The sequence below is a fragment of the Panthera uncia genome, chromosome B4 (genome assembly GCF_023721935.1).
Source record: "Panthera uncia isolate 11264 chromosome B4, Puncia_PCG_1.0, whole genome shotgun sequence".
In the NCBI taxonomy this organism is placed as follows: Eukaryota; Metazoa; Chordata; class Mammalia; order Carnivora; family Felidae; genus Panthera; species Panthera uncia.
In genome coordinates this window covers 138,105,851-138,123,375 of record NC_064809.1, presented here as the reverse complement: position 1 = coordinate 138,123,375, position 17,525 = coordinate 138,105,851, and the positions used below count along the sequence as shown (strand labels likewise).

The 17,525-nt window shown below is 48.6% G+C and overlaps 1 protein-coding gene across 9 annotated transcripts in view; it reads right to left on the bottom strand.

Annotated features, from left to right (window-relative positions):
* Positions 1-17,525, bottom strand: part of PPP6R2 (protein phosphatase 6 regulatory subunit 2) — a 49,978-nt gene that overhangs the window by 26,341 nt on the left and 6,112 nt on the right. For 8 of the 9 annotated variants that reach the window (XM_049626603.1, XM_049626605.1, XM_049626607.1 and 5 more), the window contains exons 2-3: positions 12,211-12,453; positions 4,508-4,694 (exon numbers count right to left, since the gene is read on the bottom strand). In XM_049626603.1, coding sequence (XP_049482560.1) covers positions 4,508-4,694; positions 12,211-12,437 — 414 coding nt within the window. In that variant the 5' untranslated portion in view covers positions 12,438-12,453. Of the gene's footprint in view, positions 1-4,507; positions 4,718-12,210; positions 12,454-17,525 lie in introns of those variants that run through there. The other variant, XM_049626613.1, reaches the window with a different exon arrangement.

The following is a 17,525-nucleotide window of genomic DNA, read 5'->3' as shown; positions in this document are numbered from 1 at the left end:
GAAGGCTCCAGGCTCTGAGCTGTCAGCACAGAGCCCAATATGGGGCTCAAACCCATGAACCATGAGATTATGACCTGAGCCGAAGCTGGACACTTAACCAACTCAGCCACCCAGGCACCCCCCCAAAAATGGAATTTTTAAAAATTTTTTAAATTTAAACTTAAATGAAATTTTTTTAATTTTAATTTTTTTAATGGTCAAGTTAACACCCAGGGCAAGGAAAAGAAACGAAAAACAGAACAAACAGAAAAGTACAATAAAATGGCAGTCCTGACATATCGATAATTACATTAAATGTAAATGGCCTAAATATGACAATTAAAGATAGATCAGTAGAACAAATAAAAACACATAACTATGTATTGTTTATAAGAAATTCACTTCAGGGGCGCCTGGGTGGCGCAGTCGGTTAAGCGTCCGACTTCAGCCAGGTCACGATCTCGCGGTCCGTGAGTTTGAGCCCCGCGTCAGGCTCTGGGCTGATGGCTCGGAGCCTGGAGCCTGTTTCCGATTCTGTGTCTCCCTCTCTCTCTGCCCCTCCCCCGTTCATGCTCTGTCTCTCTCTGTCCCAAAAATAAATAAATAAATAAATAAATAAATAAATAAATAAATAAATAAAAATAAAAATAAAAAAGAAATTCACTTCATTTTTTTTTTTTTTTAAGTAGGCTCCATGCTGGGCGTGGAGCCCAAAGCAGGGCTTGAACTCATGACCCTGAGATTAAGTAAGACCTGAGGTGAGATCAACAGCTGGACACTTAGACTGAGCCACCCAAGTGCCCCAAGAAATTCTTTTCAAATATAACAATTCACACACAAAAAAACGACAGTTATCCCTCTTTATCCACAGGGGATACATTCCAAGACCCCCAATCGATGCCTGAAACCATGAATAGTACTGAACTCTATATGTACTGTTTCTTCCTATCCATACTTACTTATGAAACAGTTTATGAATTATGCACAATAAGAGATTAACAACAATAAAATAGAACAATTATAATAACGTACTATAATAAAAGTTATGTGAAAAGTTATGTGGTCTTTCTCTCTCAAAATATCTTATTGTGCTATATTGACCCTGCCTCCTGTAATGTGAGATGATAAACTGCTTATCTGATGAGATGCAGGGAGGTGAATGACCTGGGCACGTGATGTGGCATTAGGCTCCTACTGATCTTCTGATGCTATGTCAGGAGAAGGATCACCTATTTCTGGACCAGGCTGACTGCAGACAAGGTGGAACTACTACATGCAAATATTCATAGCAGCCTGATGTGTAATAGACAAAAAGTGTCAACAACTAACATGTCCTTCAAAAGATGAACAGTTAAACTGTGGTCCATCCACAATCTGGACTACTCCTCAGTAATAAAGAACTATAAAGAGTCCTTATCCTGTAGAAACACAGATGGGAATATTTACATATAAAAAATAAAATATCTGCGATTTGCTTCAAAATAATCTGGAATGGGGGTTGGTAATGGGGGAACAGAAAAAATAAGATTGGTCAGAAACACACAACTGTTGAAGCTGTGTGAAAGAAACACCAGGGTTTGTAAACTATTTTCTCTTTAAATGTGTGACATAATCGGGGCACCTGGGTGGCTCAGTGAGTTAAGCATCCGACTTCAGCTCAGGTCATGATCTTGCGGTTCGTGGGTTCGAGCCCCGCGTTGGGTTCTTTGCTGACAGCTCAGAGCCTGGAGCCTGCTTCGGATTCTGTGTCTCCCTCTCTCTCTGCGATCCCCCACTCATACTCTGTCTCTCTCTCTCAAAACTAAATAAAACATTAAAAAAATATATTTAATATGTCTTACAGGAAAAGAACAGGAAAAGAGGAACATCAACTAAACAACAGTGGTTGATCTAGAGTATTAGAGGAGACCGTTCATGTGTTTCTGTCTTGTTTAAATTCATAGAAACGTGCTACATGTTTGTCAATATAAGAAATACCTTTAAACAGTGCATTTCATATTCTTTTGATGCACTGGACAAGGGAAGAAGACAGAAATATTGTTAAGAAGCAGTAAAATTCAGCAAATATCTGAAAGTAGCAGAGGAATATTGTGAAGCTACACACAATTATGAGCTGAGATGCAAGAGCCAGACTTGAAAGGTCTTTGGAATTTCTACCACTACCCGAGAGCCACCGTGACCCCCACTACCCATCAGTGACCCCCTCCACTACCGACAGCCAGCGACCACCCCTCAACTAGCCAACAGCCACAAGCCACAGTGACCACCCCCGACCACTACACGACAGCCACAGTGACCCCCGACTATCTGACAGCCAGTGACCCCCCCCCCACTACCCGATGGCCAGAGTGACTCCCTCACTATCCAATGGCCACAGGGACCCCGCCCCCACCACCACCGCCCAACGGACACAGGACACCCCTACCACTCCCTGCCTGACGGCCACAGTGCCCCCTGCCCTCAATCCTCGCAGCACTGTCACTAGTGTGAGGGACTCCCTGTCGCATCCTAGAACCACTGCCACTGCTAGTAGCCTCTCTCACTACCTGCATTACCGCCACTCTTCACTTATGCTCTGACTGGTTCAGAAAAAGATCTGAGGTGAGGTAGTCCTCTAAGATCCCTTGCAAAGCTAAGATTTAAGGTCCTGTGAAAGGTATGTTCCACTGAACACTTACAACATGCCAACAATTTCTTCCGGTGAATGATGGTATGCCCTGAAGGTCACACCTTCTCAGAATCCCAGACATACACACAAAATTTGGGTCCGTTCCTTCACCAGATATTTGATGATACCGAACACTTATAGTTAATGTTTTTGGGACGTGATAATGCAATCTGCTCAGCAAAGTCTTGTCCCCTCCTAGAGATATGTTTAAAAGAATTTTTTTTTTTAAATTTTTTTTTTTTCAACGTTTTTTATTTATTTTTGGGACAGAGAGAGACAGAGCATGAACGGGGGAGGGGCAGAGAGAGAGGGAGACACAGAATCGGAAACAGGCTCCAGGCTCCGAGCCATCAGCCCAGAGCCTGACGCGGGGCTCGAACTCACGGACCGCGAGATCGTGACCTGGCTGAAGTCGGACGCTTAACCGACTGCGCCACCCAGGCGCCCCAATGTTAATTTATTTTTGAAAGACAGAGATAAGACAGAGCATTTGTGGGGGAGGGGCAGAGAGCGAGACGGAGACACAGAATCCAAAACAGGCTCCAGGCTCCATGCTGTCAGCACAGAGCTCGACTCGGGGCTCAAAACCATGAACCGCGAGATCATGACCTGAGCCAAAGTCAGACGTTTAACCAACTGAGCCACCCGAGACGCCCCAGAAGTCCTTACATTTTAGAGATATATACCATAATATTTTTTAAAATACTTATTTTGAAAAAGAGAGAGAGAAAGAGAAAGTGGGGGAGGGGCAAAGAGAAAGGTGGGGGGGAAAGAGAGAATCCCAAGCAGGCTCCATGGTCTCAGCACGGAGCTCGATGTGGGGCTCCATCTCACAACCATGAGATCATGACCTGAGGTGAGATCAAGAGTCAGGCGTTTAGCCGACTGAACCACCCAGGCACCCCACCATAATATTTAGTTTTTAAAAAAATTTTTAAGGTTTAGAGAGACAGAGGCGAGAGAAAGAGAGACAGAGAGAGAGAGAGAGAGAGAACGCGCACAAGCCACGGAGGAGCAGAGAGATAGGAAGAGAGAGAATCCCAAGCAGGCTCCACACTGTCAGTGCAGAGCCGGATGTGGGGCTCAAATTCACAAACCGTGAAATCATGACCTGAGATGAAACCAAGAGTTGGATGCTTAACCAACTGAGCCACCCAGGTGCCCCTATACCATAATATTTATTAAAAAATTATATGGTATCCAGTATTTGTTTTGAAATAATCCACTGGGGATGGTAGGAAGGGATAAAAGGTGAATACTAACCAAAACTAACTGCTGAGGCTGGGGGCAGGCAGGACACCACCACACTGATGGCCCTGAAGCACAGGCAGCAGCAAGAACCCACTCTAAGAAGACCATGCTCCAGCTAATGAAACAAATGCACTCACTATTTTTACAGAAGCCTAATGCTAGAAGTTTTCTTTTATTTGCTTTGAAACAGTTAAGTGCCCTCGACACATGGATACCTGCCACTCACATAAACAGAGCAGCAGATCTTAGAAGGTGGGCGTCCTATGAACCTGTCACGATGCAGGTATATCCCTATTCCTCATGCCTGTGACCGGTCAGGACAAGACGTGCCAGCGTGCTCTGGAGTCCTGTGCAGCTCTCAGGGATGGCAGGAAGAGCTGCTTATTCCAGAGCCAGGCTGCAGAAACATCCTCAGGAAGCCACTTTCCTCATCAAATTCCAACTCACACCAGCAGCCCACACTGCTCCGCCTGTGTCCCACAGAACAGTCAGAAACACTGTTCTCCAAGCCCTAATGATACAGTTTGCACAGCGACAGTTGACAGAAAGAAATGTCAGCATCAGCTATGCCAGCCACCCCAAACCACACAAGCTTGACGGATTATTCACCTGTTCAGTCTTTCTTGCAATGAGGTTGCCAATGGTCTTGCTGAAAAAACTGGCGAGCAGAGGATTCAGAGGCGGCTCGTGGTCCAAGAAGTCGTAAAGAAGGTTCAGCAAAGTCTCATCCCCTCCTAGTCTGTCGTTGATCTGTGGCACGTCACACGTCAGCAGCTCACAGGCTGTGTTTGGATACCTAAGAGGGCACAATGCAAGCAACTGGAGGTGAAATTAGACTTCTCCAGCTCTCAGGAAGCTGCTTAAACGACCAGCCTCGTAGGAAGCAGGTCCATGGGTAAGACCAAAACACTCACAGACCTTGGAACGAAGTAAAAACGTGAATATTCTGTGACCAACTGGCATTTTTGACTACTACAAGCTCAATGCTTTTAACGTGCATTTTTCTTGCTCCTCATACCCTACACTCTGGCATCTCACAGTTTCTGACTCTACTGCACTCTCTAAATAACCCTTCTGAGTCTTTTGGCATCTCCTCTCTCAAAACCTCTGCCCTTACATCCACCTGCCAGGGCTCTCACCTCCTGTGACCACACAGTTAGTGACACCAAGGCCATCATGTGCACCCTCCCTCTGCATACCCTTCCTGTCCCAGCATACCAACAAACAGAACCAGCTCGTCTCTAGGCTAAAGAAATGCCACATCAGGGGTCCCTGGGTGGCTCCAGTCGGTTAAGTGTCTAACTCTTGATTTCGACTCAGGTCATGATCTCACAGTTGGTGGGATCAAACCCTGCGTCTCTCTGGGCTGACAGGGCACAGCCTGCTTGGGATTCTCTCTCTCCCTCTCTCTCTGTTCCCTCGCCCACTTGGGCATGCTCTCTTGCTCTCTCACGCGCTCTCTCTCAAAATAAATAAACTTAAGGGGCGCCTGGGTGGCGCAGTCGGTTAAGCGTCCGACTTCAGCCAGGTCACGATCTCGCGGTCCGTGAGTTCGAGCCCCGCGTCAGGCTCTGGGCTGATGGCTCGGAGCCTGGAGCCTGTTTCCGATTCTGTGTCTCCCTCTCTCTCTGCCCCTCCCCCGTTCATGCTCTGTCTCTCTCTGTCCCAAAAATAAATAAAAAACGTTGAAAAAAAAAATAATAATAAATAAATAAATAAATAAACTTAAAAAAAAAAAAAAAAGAAATACCAATATTGATGTACCAATACCAAATGATGTACTATTCACTTGATAAAAATGACCAGATACAAAATAATCTTTATCCCATCACGTGTAATACCGTGACATCACTCTGCTCCCTGACTTACCTGATAGACGCAGGGTCACTGCCATTGCCCTGCAATGGGCACAGCTACCCAACAACCTGCCACATCCAGGACACAGCCCACAACAGCAGGGCCAGTAACAGTGCCTAGAGCCATATCCAGAAACATCTGGGAACGCAAGGGATCGTCCCATGGAGCTGCCTGCCCTAGAGCACATCTGGCACAACCCAGGGCAAGCTTGGCAGCTTCAGGCACATCACCTAACCTCTCTGTGTCATTCTCATTTGAATGTAGAGGTGCAAGTGCCCACCCTCCCCACAAGGATGAATATAAAACAGAGCAGTGCCTGGCACACAGTAAGCCCCGGGTCAAGGTCAGTCACTATGATCCTCCTGCTCCCGGCAGCCACCTGCACAAGCCCTAACAAAGGCCTGAACCAAAGAGTGGTCACTGTGGCCTGGCTAGTGAGGCCTGGGTTTGAGACCCTGGAGAAAACAGTTGGCAGAGTATGGCCACCACTCTGTAGTGGTGTAGTCATGTAGTCAACCACATGTGGAAGGGGGAAGAAATTGAGAAATCTAGGTCTGGCTAAGAGACGGGTGCTCCTTGTCAGCCCCAAGAAGAGAAAGCACCTTCTAGAGACCAGAGAAACAGGGCCGTGTGGGCAGGCTGGGTGTGATGGACATGCGGCATTCAAAAAGAGGTGTCCTAGTTCAATACGCAGGCAGGCCCAGGCCAGGAGAAGTGTAGGCAGTGCCCAGGGAGGGGTAGGAGCAGTGCCCACCTCATGGGATGGTTATAAGGGTTGAATGAGTCGGCTCAGCCCTATGGACGTACACTGTGAGACCAGCATGGCAGAGAACACAGAGGCGCCAGGGGCAGGTCGTCAGAGAAAGCCTGCTCAGAGTACAGGGCAGAAGGGCCAGGTCAGCGACCCTAAAGGCCAGAGCAAGACTTGTATCACACAGGCAGAGAGGTTCCCACCAGACTGCAAACAACAAGAGAAGACGTACCAATGGCACCAAAGAATCAAGTCCCAGAGAAAAGTATAGACTATTCCTTCAGGAGATGTTTCCAGAGCACAAGGAATGGTCCCAATCTGGTCTCCACATACAAGCAAATGTGCACACATGTGGCAAGCTGAGCTATAAGGCACTGACCCTCTAAGGTGGAGGGACTGAGATAAAGTACTGCTTTAGTTCGTTCTAAAATTTATGCAGAGAATAGGAACTCCAGCTAAGCATGGCAGATCAAATATACAGGCTTGTTGCCATTCCCTCTCAAATTCCTACTCCAATAACACAGAGGAAAAAAGACAAGAGAAGTGGAAATGATCCTTGGCAAGGCCCGGAGGACTGGTGTGGCACACCAGGGAATCGAAGTCTCAGGTGGCTACAGAGGGAGCACCAACTGGAAACCACTGGACACAGAGGCAACAGCTACTGGACAGGGCAGAGGGCCTGGCTCAAGAGAGGAGTGGGCTTCCTGACCCTCTCTTGCCAGTACAGGACTCAGAAATTATTCCCAAGGGCACCTGGGGGGCTTAGTCAGTTAAGCATCCAACTCTCAATTTTGGCTCTGGTCACGATCTCACAGTTCGTGGGATAGAGAGCCCTGCACCGGGCTCTGTGCTGACAGCTCAGAGCCTGGAGCCTGTTTTGGATTCTGTGTCTCCCTCTCTCTCTCTCTGCCCCTCCCCTGCTCATGCACTCGCTCGCTCTCTCTCTCTCTCTCTCAAAATAAATAAATAAATAACCTTAATAAAAACATTATTTTAAAAAAGTGTCTCTCTTTTAAAAGGAAATAAGGGCTGGGGCTCCTGGGTGGCTCAGTCGGTTAAGTATCTAACTTTGGCTCAGGTCATGATCTCATGAATCATGAGCTCGAGCCCTACATCAGGCTCTGTGTTAACAGCACAGAGCCCACTTCAGTTCCTCTGTCCGCCCCCTCCCCCCCTGCCCCTCCCCTCCTGGTGTTTTTTCTCTAAGTAAATAAATAAACTTATTTAAAAAATTTTATGAATAAATAAATATGATAGAAATTTTAAAAATCAATGAAAGGATAAGAAGATAAAATTTGAAGAAGCTTCTCAGATGTAGAACAAAAAGGCCTAGACAAGATATTAAGAGCAAAAATACGAAGAAAAGTATTAATTCAGGTGATCTAACACCTGATTGGAAATTGCAGAAAGGGGGGGCACCTGGGTGGCTCATCTGGTTACTAAGCATCCCACTCTTGATTTCGGCTCAGGTCATGATGTCCTGGTTCATGAGATTGAGCCCCGTGTCAGGCTCTGTGCTGACAGTGCAGAGCCTGCTTGGGATTCTCTCTTTCCCTCTCTCTTTCTCTCCTTCTGCCTGCCTCTCCTCTCTCTCTTTCTCTCTCTCTCTCTCAAAATAAATAACTTAAAAAGCTGCAGAATGAGATAAGAGGGAAAACCGGAAGGGAGAAAATTATCAAAGAAGCAACACAAGAAGCTTCCCTGTGGGGAAGGCCATGAATTTCTAGACTGAAAGGGCCCTGTGGTACCATGGAGTACCCCGCACCGGGACTGACAAGAACCCCAGGGCCAGCTTCACCGTGGTACGAATATGCAGCACTGTTCACAGCTGAGCCGACTGTTTACAAAACTCTCCTGGCTTATAGATGCTGCTTCTGGGACTGCCCTGCCTGACCCCGGGGGTGATCTCACAGTAGCAGGAGACTCCAGGACAATGGGACTAGACAAGGACCGAAGTGCCCCCTGGAGGAGAGAAAACCTGGGAGTCCTGCTGCATCTGTCCGGCTTGTCAGCAGCAAGGCCAGAAGAGGAGCCAACCATGGAGTCTTCAAAAGGACAGAAAATGGCATCTGTGCAGAGTCTAAGGCAGAGGGAGTTTCAAACAAGCGTGAACAGAGAACAATGCACCGACAGGCATCATCTGCAAACATCGCCCTTCACATCGTACTCCTCAGGAGGCTGCTAGGGAATACGACTCCCCACAGGAAGGAAACCAAAGACGATGACAAGGTCCCGGAATACGGAAGGTGGGCCTGGGTTCTCAGAGTGAGGATGGAGGGAACCCCTCTCCCCTCCAGACGCCTCCCGCTGTGCCAAAACTTGCTGCGCCCCGCGGGGGCAGGCGGGAGGGTGATCCGGGCAAATGGGCTTAGCCAGCTCTCCTGCTCTGACTGTAGCACTGCAGGGTCTTCTGGGGGGTGTCCTTTCTGAGGGCTATCCTGCTGCAGCCCTGTTTCCTACCCAGCAAGCAGGTCTGACTGTGCAACTTGGAACAAGGAAGCCCACTGCCCAGAGTTACGGAACACACTCTCCACTGCACTCTGCAAGTAACTGCAGTGCTGTCTTGACGTCTGTCTGCTGGCTCTTTCGTCTGATTTCTCAAGTGGCTGAGAACGCAGCAGGCCAACTGGACAGGAGCCTCAAGAGAAAGACCAGGACCTCCTCATGGCTCTCAGGTTGGACCCAGTGGCCGAACCCTCCGCCCAGGGCTACTGCACAAGCCCTACCTGCCTGCAGACTCTGGCTTTATGCAGGAACAGCGGCTGCTGCCTGACCTCAAATTGGCACCCAGGGGCAGCTTCTCTGAAGCAGACATGGCTCCCACACATCCTCCCCTGGGTGGACAAAAGTCCCCTCAGAACCCAGCCTTTAGTCATGCAGGGGTGAAGCAGCTAGCCATGCTGCTCAGCCAGGTCTGCAGGCAAAGCCCTCGCTTCAAAAGCACGAAGGCCACAGGAGGCATCGCTGCTGACCCCATCAGGCCGGCCACGATGGGCAGTTGCCTAGAGCCTTGAGATGCACAGGCAGTGCTTCTTGTACATCAACTTTACAGGAGCAGAGCCAGACTCACTCACTCACTCACGCATGGTCTGTGGCGGCTCTCACGCCACATCAGAGCAGAGCGCCACAGCGGCTCCACTGGCCTGCAGTACTTCCTTTCAGAGCTGGTGTGCTAACTCCTGGCCGACGTCCCTACCTGTACCTTTCCCATCTTCGAAAACTAATCTTGACTCTACTTCTTTCTTACCTACCACCTCATCCATCTATCCATCCATCCTATTCCTTTTCTCAAAAAGGAAATTTTGGTTTAATTTTAATTAAAATCTAACTTTGGGGCACCTGGTGGCTCAGTCGGTTAAGCGTCCAACTTTGGCTCAGGTGGTGGCCCTGCAGTTGGTGGGTTTGAGCCCCAAGTCGGGCTCTGTGCTGACAGCTCAGAGCCTAGAGCCTGCTGCGGATTCTGTGTCTCCCTTTCTCTCTGCCCTCCCCTGCTCACACTTTGTCTGTGTCTCTGTCTCTCAAAAACAAACATTAAAAAAAATTTTTTAATCAAATTAACTTTAATTTTTTTAATTTTTGATTTTTTATGTAAGCGATATGTACGCCTGCTTTCAAACTCAGACAGTTGGACAGGGCCTGTAAGGCGGAGCAGCCTCCAGCCTCCCGTGTCCATCCTCAGACCTGCGGTTAACCTCCGTGTTTCTAAATAAAATACAGATGCATTTCTTCGTTTGCCACCCTCAGATGTTACAAACCAACCTCCCATGACGGAGGATGAAGACACAGCTCTCCTGCTCCCTGCCCCTCACCCTCTCTGTAAAATCAAACCACAATTCTTAAACCCAGGGCTTAGTCTACCCCGTGTGACTGTGCAGACACTGCTTACAGTGGAGCTGACGTGCTCACTTCGGTCCCATTCGCTAACTTCTCTAAGTCCCCAGAGTCACGGTTTTCTCACAGCTTTGTTTTCTTGGCTTTGTGCTCAGGCACGAATTTTCTGACTCCCCGACTTTCTGACTCTGAACACGAATGTCTCCTGGCTCACTGATGCCACTCCAAGATCCTTTTGCCCCGATCCGGAACACATGGCCCTGCCCCTGCTCCCCATCTTGCCACCAGTGCCCTCTACACAGGGAGACCATATAACTTATCACCAAACAGGACACATTAGGGGTAAGAGGGTAAAAGGGATGAGGGACACCCACAGGGACGCTGAGACAAGGGGCACTGACCAGGCATGTCCCGTGCACAACGGCTTCTATCCGACTTTCTGCAGATGGCCACCACAGCTCTAAACCCGCAGGCTCCTCACCAACAAGCCCCTGCCTCTGTCTTAGGCTCTCCTCTGCCAGCATCTTGCAGGGCTCCCTGTCAGAGGCTGTGACAGACCACCCTCACTGGGTGTCCCTAGATTGAATGTCCCCTGCACAGGCACTTCTCGTCACCCTCTCCAGCTTTCTTTTTCTCCTAAGACAAAAGTCAACAAAGACTTCTGTAAAAGTACAGAGAGTAAGTATTTTAGACAGTCTATGTTGTAACTAGCCAACTCTGCCCTTGTAGTCACCAAAGGCCGAGTGTGGCTGCCTTCCAACAAGACTTTCTTCATGGACAAGGAAATGTCAACGTGGTACCAATTTCATGTGTAACAAAGTATTATCCTTTGATTTTTTCAACCATTTAAAAATGTAAAACTATTCTAGGGTGCCTGGGTGACTCAGTTGGTTAAGTGCTGACTTCAGCTCAGGTCATGATCTCGCGGTTTGTGGGTTCCAGCTCCGCGTCGGGCTCTGTGCTGACAGCTTGGAGTCTGGAGTCTGGAGTCTGGAGCCTGCATCTGATTCTGTGTCTCCCTCTCCCTCTGCCCCTCCCCTGCTCACACTCTGTCTCTCCCTCCCTCTCTCAAGAATAAACATTAAAAAAAAAATTATGAAAAAAAATTTAAAAGAAAATGTAAAACTATTCTTAGCTTGCAGGCCATACAAAAACAGGATTTGACCTGTGGGCCACAGTCAGCCAACCTAAGACTTTACCACCATCCACTATCTGGCTGTCTACAGACACTGGAACCCGAGGGGTACCCTGTCTGCACCCATTCCCACGGTGTCCTTAGTCCCAGGCTCTGCCACTCTGTCCTATACTCTCATTCACACACCTCTGTCCTCACCCCCAGCCCTAGCCACACCACCACCGCCCTTCTGTCATCTCCTAACATGCTGGCCAAATGCTGAATGGAACATTTTAGGAAAAACTCTGAGAATGGTCAGTACTACTCACGACATGGCCTATTTTCCTCTGATCCCAAGTCCCCATGGTCGAGCAGTCAGATGCCACCCACCCCTCCTGACAGGCCATCTCACCAGGCTGGGACCTACTTCCCGCCAGTGTGCAGTCCCATCTGTTTCTTTGTCATGGGGTCAGTCTTCCCTCAACACATGTGCACTCAAGATACTCAGAACACAGCATAACTCAGCACAACTCACGATGAGAAATCACACACACAGAGATTCAGAAATCTCAAACCTCACAAAAACAGACCCCACGGGGAGTGGCCTCCTTCCTTCTCAGATGGGGTAAATGTTTAAAGTGGGCTTTTCTGTCAGAAGCCCTGGCTCTGGCTGTCCTCAAATGCTGCCCACCAGCTCCCTGCCTGCCCTCCCTGCAGCCCTGCCCATCTCTGGGCCCCCGTCAGAGCCTCGGTACATACTTGAAGCGGACCTTCTCCTCCATGTCCAGAGGTGGGTCCTGTGTGATGAGGCTCACCAGCTCCTCCATACACTGCTGCCTGCAGAGGAAGCCCAGCAGCTTCTGGTTCTGAGCCTTGCACTCCTGTAGGACGTCATCTTCGTCCAGTAACTCGCGCAACGTCACGTCCTCCTTATCCAGCAGCTTGTCGACATGGGACGTGGTGTTCAAGTCAAACTTCCAGAACATGGTGACGGCCACGAAGCTGCAAGCAAAGATTTGAGGGTCACTTCCCCCAAGCAGTGCGAATCCACCCTCAGAAAGTCTACACCAAAGTCCAACGAGTCTGTCCCCAGCACGAGCCAGGGCTGGAGGGTGCTCTCCCCGGGAGCTGCCCTCAACACATATCCCCGGGTCCAGCTCCAAAGCCGGCAAGAGCTCCCCAGCATCCAGCGCTGAGCCTGTGCCTTCTCTGGCTTCCCTCTCGCTGGCTCACCTTCCCTGCTCTCCTTTCCCACCCAATGCTGGACATACCTTCAGTGCTCTTAGTCTCTTCCTCCACTCCCTGAGGCCAGCACATCCCATGTCTCCCATGAGTCAGCACTGGGGATGCCCCTCCACCCTAAGAAAGTTAGCAACTCTACAGCCCACCTCCTCAGGGTCCCACCCCGCCTGTGTGAACACTAGGCATCTCTCCCCAGTTGCATACATTTTTAATTTCCTGTATATCATGTTTGACATCTTAAAAAACCTCTCTGGCTAGGAACAGGCTGCCCCTCCCAGGACCAGCCAATTCTTAAAGACAGCAAGGGGCCCAAGCCAGAGCATCACTGTGATCTACTCCATCCAGAGCAACTACTCCTCTCTGGGCCCACACATCCCAGGAGACAATCTTCCTCTGCCTTCGTTATCCCACAGCCAGGGGCCAGGCAACTAGGGACCACCCCTACAACTTAGAGCCCACCAAAATAATTCAAACCAGCTGATCCTAAGCTGTTCATCCTGCCATGCCTTATCTTTCCTGTGGAAACCCCAATAAAGGTCATGGCTTAAGCGTTCCCCGACTCCTGTCTTATACCTCCCGACCCCCCTGGGGTTTCCCCACGTGGCTCTGGGTGAGGCCCACACCTCCTATCTCCAGGACTGGATGTATAACAAACTTAGTTTTCCTGAGCCTCCCCTGTGTCTCCTCTCCTGCCCATGCCTGACTCACCATCTCACAAAAGAACACCAGACATCTGGCAGACCTCAACCTAAGCAAGTCAAACTCCTGACAGCTCACTTTGCTTGACCCTCAGAAGCTCTGCTGTCCCCCACCCAGGCCCCCCCTTTCACCACCCATCCCACCAAATGACCCAGTCTTATCCTTGAAGCCACAGTCTCCCTCACATCCACACCCCTGACACTAGGCCCCACACCACAGCCACCTGAGAAATCCCTATGGACCCAGCCATCCCTCTGCGTCACACACCACCCACCCTCTCCAGGCTCTTGCTGTCTTTGCCTGGACAACACAAGGTTTGTCCTGCTCAGTGAGTGTCATAGGGCAGGCTCTGAGGGCCTAGGCTGGTTTGCAACAAAGTTTTCACTGTATGATACAAAATGAAAAACATAAAGCCTGTTATGTTTAACAAAGTTAAACCTATATTTTGAGATTATAAAATCTCTTCTTCAATGTTACATCGACTGTTTGCAAAATTATGGTACCGGGAGATGGGATTTATCTTCTCTAGTATCTTTAATCAGAAGAATAAAAGACCTCACACAACGTAGAAGCTGCAATTTGTGTGTGTGAAGCCCGCTGCCCTAGGAGCAGGCTCCACCACATCCAGCCAGCCCCCTTTCCTTCCTTTGCAGCCTCTTGCCTTTGCTACATCCAACTCACTTTTTCAAAACACAGACACTTTCAAGTTCCTCTCAACTCAGCCCCAAAACCTCTGCTGCCCATATGCCTACCACTCACCAGGCTGCATTTTACAGCATTCCTCCAGGCCCTCTGGCACTCCCTGCTTTCTCCCTAACCCTACCCTTGCCACAAGGACGTTGTCTTTCTTCCCACACAAACTATACTTTCCTACCTTTATCCTTCTGCACATGCTCTTGTGCTCAGTCCCTCCTATGCCAATATCCCACTCACCCTGCCAGACCGAGCTAAGCAACAGCACAGCCTGGGCTTCCCTCTGGCCAGCACCTGCACTGTCAGTGGGGCCTCTGACTTGCAGTGCAAGTGACTCCACAGTCTGACACTATACTTAGTTTCCTTCTGGGTCCTAAGATCTTCCTATTTCTGTTGTGAGGAATGTAGATGGATATTTGTGGGTGGAAGCAATACACCCTGTGAAAGCAGAAATAATTACCAGTAGTTTCAGGATAACATGGCTGTCTCTCCCAAATGCCCTGCAGAACGACTCAAACACTTGAATAACATACAATCCAAGGAAAGAGAGGAGCCACAGGAGACTCCCACCCTGCCAAGGTTTTCTTCCAAAGAGGGGCAACTAGAGACGGCTTCTGTGCAACCCGCTTTCAGCCACAGAGTGGGTGAGTGGCTGGGTGGATCACATGATCCCATCAACAAAGGAACAAGTTTTTCAAGCAGGATCCTAAAAAAGGACAGGATTAATACAAAAGAAGGCAAAAAGATGAAGACAAAGAAGAATAAGAAATAATAAGCAACAAAAACAAACAGGACAAATGGAAAAAAATGGCAAGACAGCACACATAAACTTAACCATGTCAATAAGTGCGTTAAATGCAAATGAATAATTTCAATTAAAGACAGAAATAGGGGTGCCTGGGTGGCTGTCTGTTAAGCGTCCAACTCTTGGTTTCAGCTCAGGTCACGATCTCATGGTTCATGAGTTCAAGCCCTGCCGTCGGGCTCCGTGCTGACAGTGCGGAGCCTGCTTGGGATTCTCTTTCTTCCTCTCTCTCTGCACCTCCCCCACTCAAGTGCTCTGTCTGTCTGTCTCTCTCTCTTGCTCTATTAAATAAATAACCTTAAAAGATGTTTAAAAAAAAGAAATAGATAAGATTTTAAAAAGCAAGAACTGTATTCGGGGTATTAAAAGCTTACTTTAAATATAAAGATACATGGGGCGCCTGGGTGGCTCAGTCGGTTAAGCGCCCGACTTTGGCTCAGGTCATAATCTCATAGCTCATGAGTTCGAGCCCCACGTCACGCTCTGTGCCGAAAGCTCAGAGCCTGAAGCCTGCTTGAGATTCTGTGTCTCCCTCTCTCTTTGCCCCTCTCCTGGTCATGTTCTCTCTTTCTCTCTCAAAAATACATAAACATTAAAAATGGGTTGTTAAAAAAAAGTTAGACAAGAACATTAGAAAAGGAAAAAGAACAGATAAATATAATAACCCGAATCCATGAAATAGGACATTTTAATAGTGAGATTAACTAAAAACTGATTCTTTGAGAAAATAAGTAATTACTTAAGTACTCTCACTCCACACCTGCAGGACTGACCAGGTCATTAGCAGAGCTGGCGGCACAGGAGGCAAAAGCCTCACACACTCCCGAAAGGAGAGAAGACAGGCGGCTGCTATGGGGCGCTCAGGACGGCACTCCGGGACACCACCTACGTCCCGCTCACCCAGCGATCCCACTCCTACCTACACATCCCAAAGGAGCGGCAGGACCCCACACAAGGATGAGGTGGCAGAGAAGGAAGCAAACTGGGGAGTCACACACAGGGACTGAAAATTAGAGGGACACACGACAGCATGGAGTCCTAAAAGGATGGTGCTATACGAGAAAACATAAGAAACAAATCAGGTCCATAATGCAATCCACCCCTTTAATTTAAACTACACACAATAATAAAAATTTTTAAAAAGACCCCCCCAAAAAAATAAATAAAAGTAAAATAAAATATATGCACACCCCGCAACAACATGTATTCCTAGGAACACAGACACAGAACAGGGTATCCAATGAACACGTCACAACGACTGCTTGTAGGGAGAGATGGAGATTGAAGGAAAAAAACAGCCGAGGGAGCCAGGCCGCCTTGACCCGGAGCGCACCCCCAGAAAAGGGAGAGAGGGACCGAGAACATCATGCTTCCGTGAACCCTGCAGAGCATCCCCTGCCCCCCCCCCCCCCCGCAGCAGTTGCAGGGTTCTCTCTCACAGAGTCCACAGGCGGGTAGGGATGCTCAGTGTTCCCCAGCAACCAGGAGCCACAGAGGTCCCAGGTCAAATCTGCACCTCATCACTGTTCCTACGTGGCTGGGGATTTTACTTGTTTTCTTGTATTTTTAACTTGTTTTGGGAGATCTCACGCATGCCTAACTATAGCGAGAGCAGTACAATGATCCTCCTGTGCCTCTCTCTCAGCCTCAACACAGATCCACTCAAGCTCACTTGCTCTTATCCAGACTGCCTCTTAACCCTGCCCCCTTAGAGTTTCCCCAGACATCACCATGTCACTGCCCAGGCTACTGAGATATCTCTCCAGTATTATTAACTCTGTCATTAAGTCCTTCCAGGTATCTAGGAGCTCCCCTTCATGGAGCGGTTGGCTTGTTTTTTCCGTATGAGGGCACAGGCAGTGTCTCGCCAGCAGGTCCACTCACAGAGGCACTGAGGTGCCCACTGCACTATCCCCCACTGAGGAAAGGGGTCATCGATGGCACTCTGTGTGAAGCCAGCACAGCAAACACAGGAGTCTGCACACAACAGTCCACGGACCACAGGTCCCCCTGTGGGTGGGACAGGTCATACATATTATGCATTCCATCACAGACTACAAACAGAACAATCTGTACAACAAATAAAACCAAAACTAAACCAAAATCATATTACCCACTTACTTATAATTTATAATCTGAAATAACAAACTAATTTAACATCCACTTGTTTACTTCTAAATTATAAAACAGAAAGTTTAGTAAGGTCATCTACCCTGTAAGAAGAGTAAGACATTCAAGGGCTTCTGAGAACTCACCCCATTTAAGAAATCAAGTGTACCAAGTCACCTATTCACTGAACCAAGCACAAGGGACCTGTCTGAAAAGCTGGCCCAGCTCCATAGTTCCAAAACATTGGGCTTTTGCGGGCAGGTAAATTTTTTTTCTTTTAATTTAGAAAAACAATGGGGGGAGGGGTTCTGGGGGCTCAGTCAGTTGAGCATCTGACTCGATTTTGGTTCAGGTCACAATCTCGCAGTTTGTGGGTTGGCTCTGCACTGACAGCGCTTAGGATTCTCTCTTTCTCTCTCTGCCCCTCCCGTGCTCCCCCACTCCCACAGAATGGATAGACAGACAGAAGAAAGAGAAAGAAAGAAAGAAAGAAAGAAAGAAAGAAAGAAAGAAAGAAAGAAAGAAA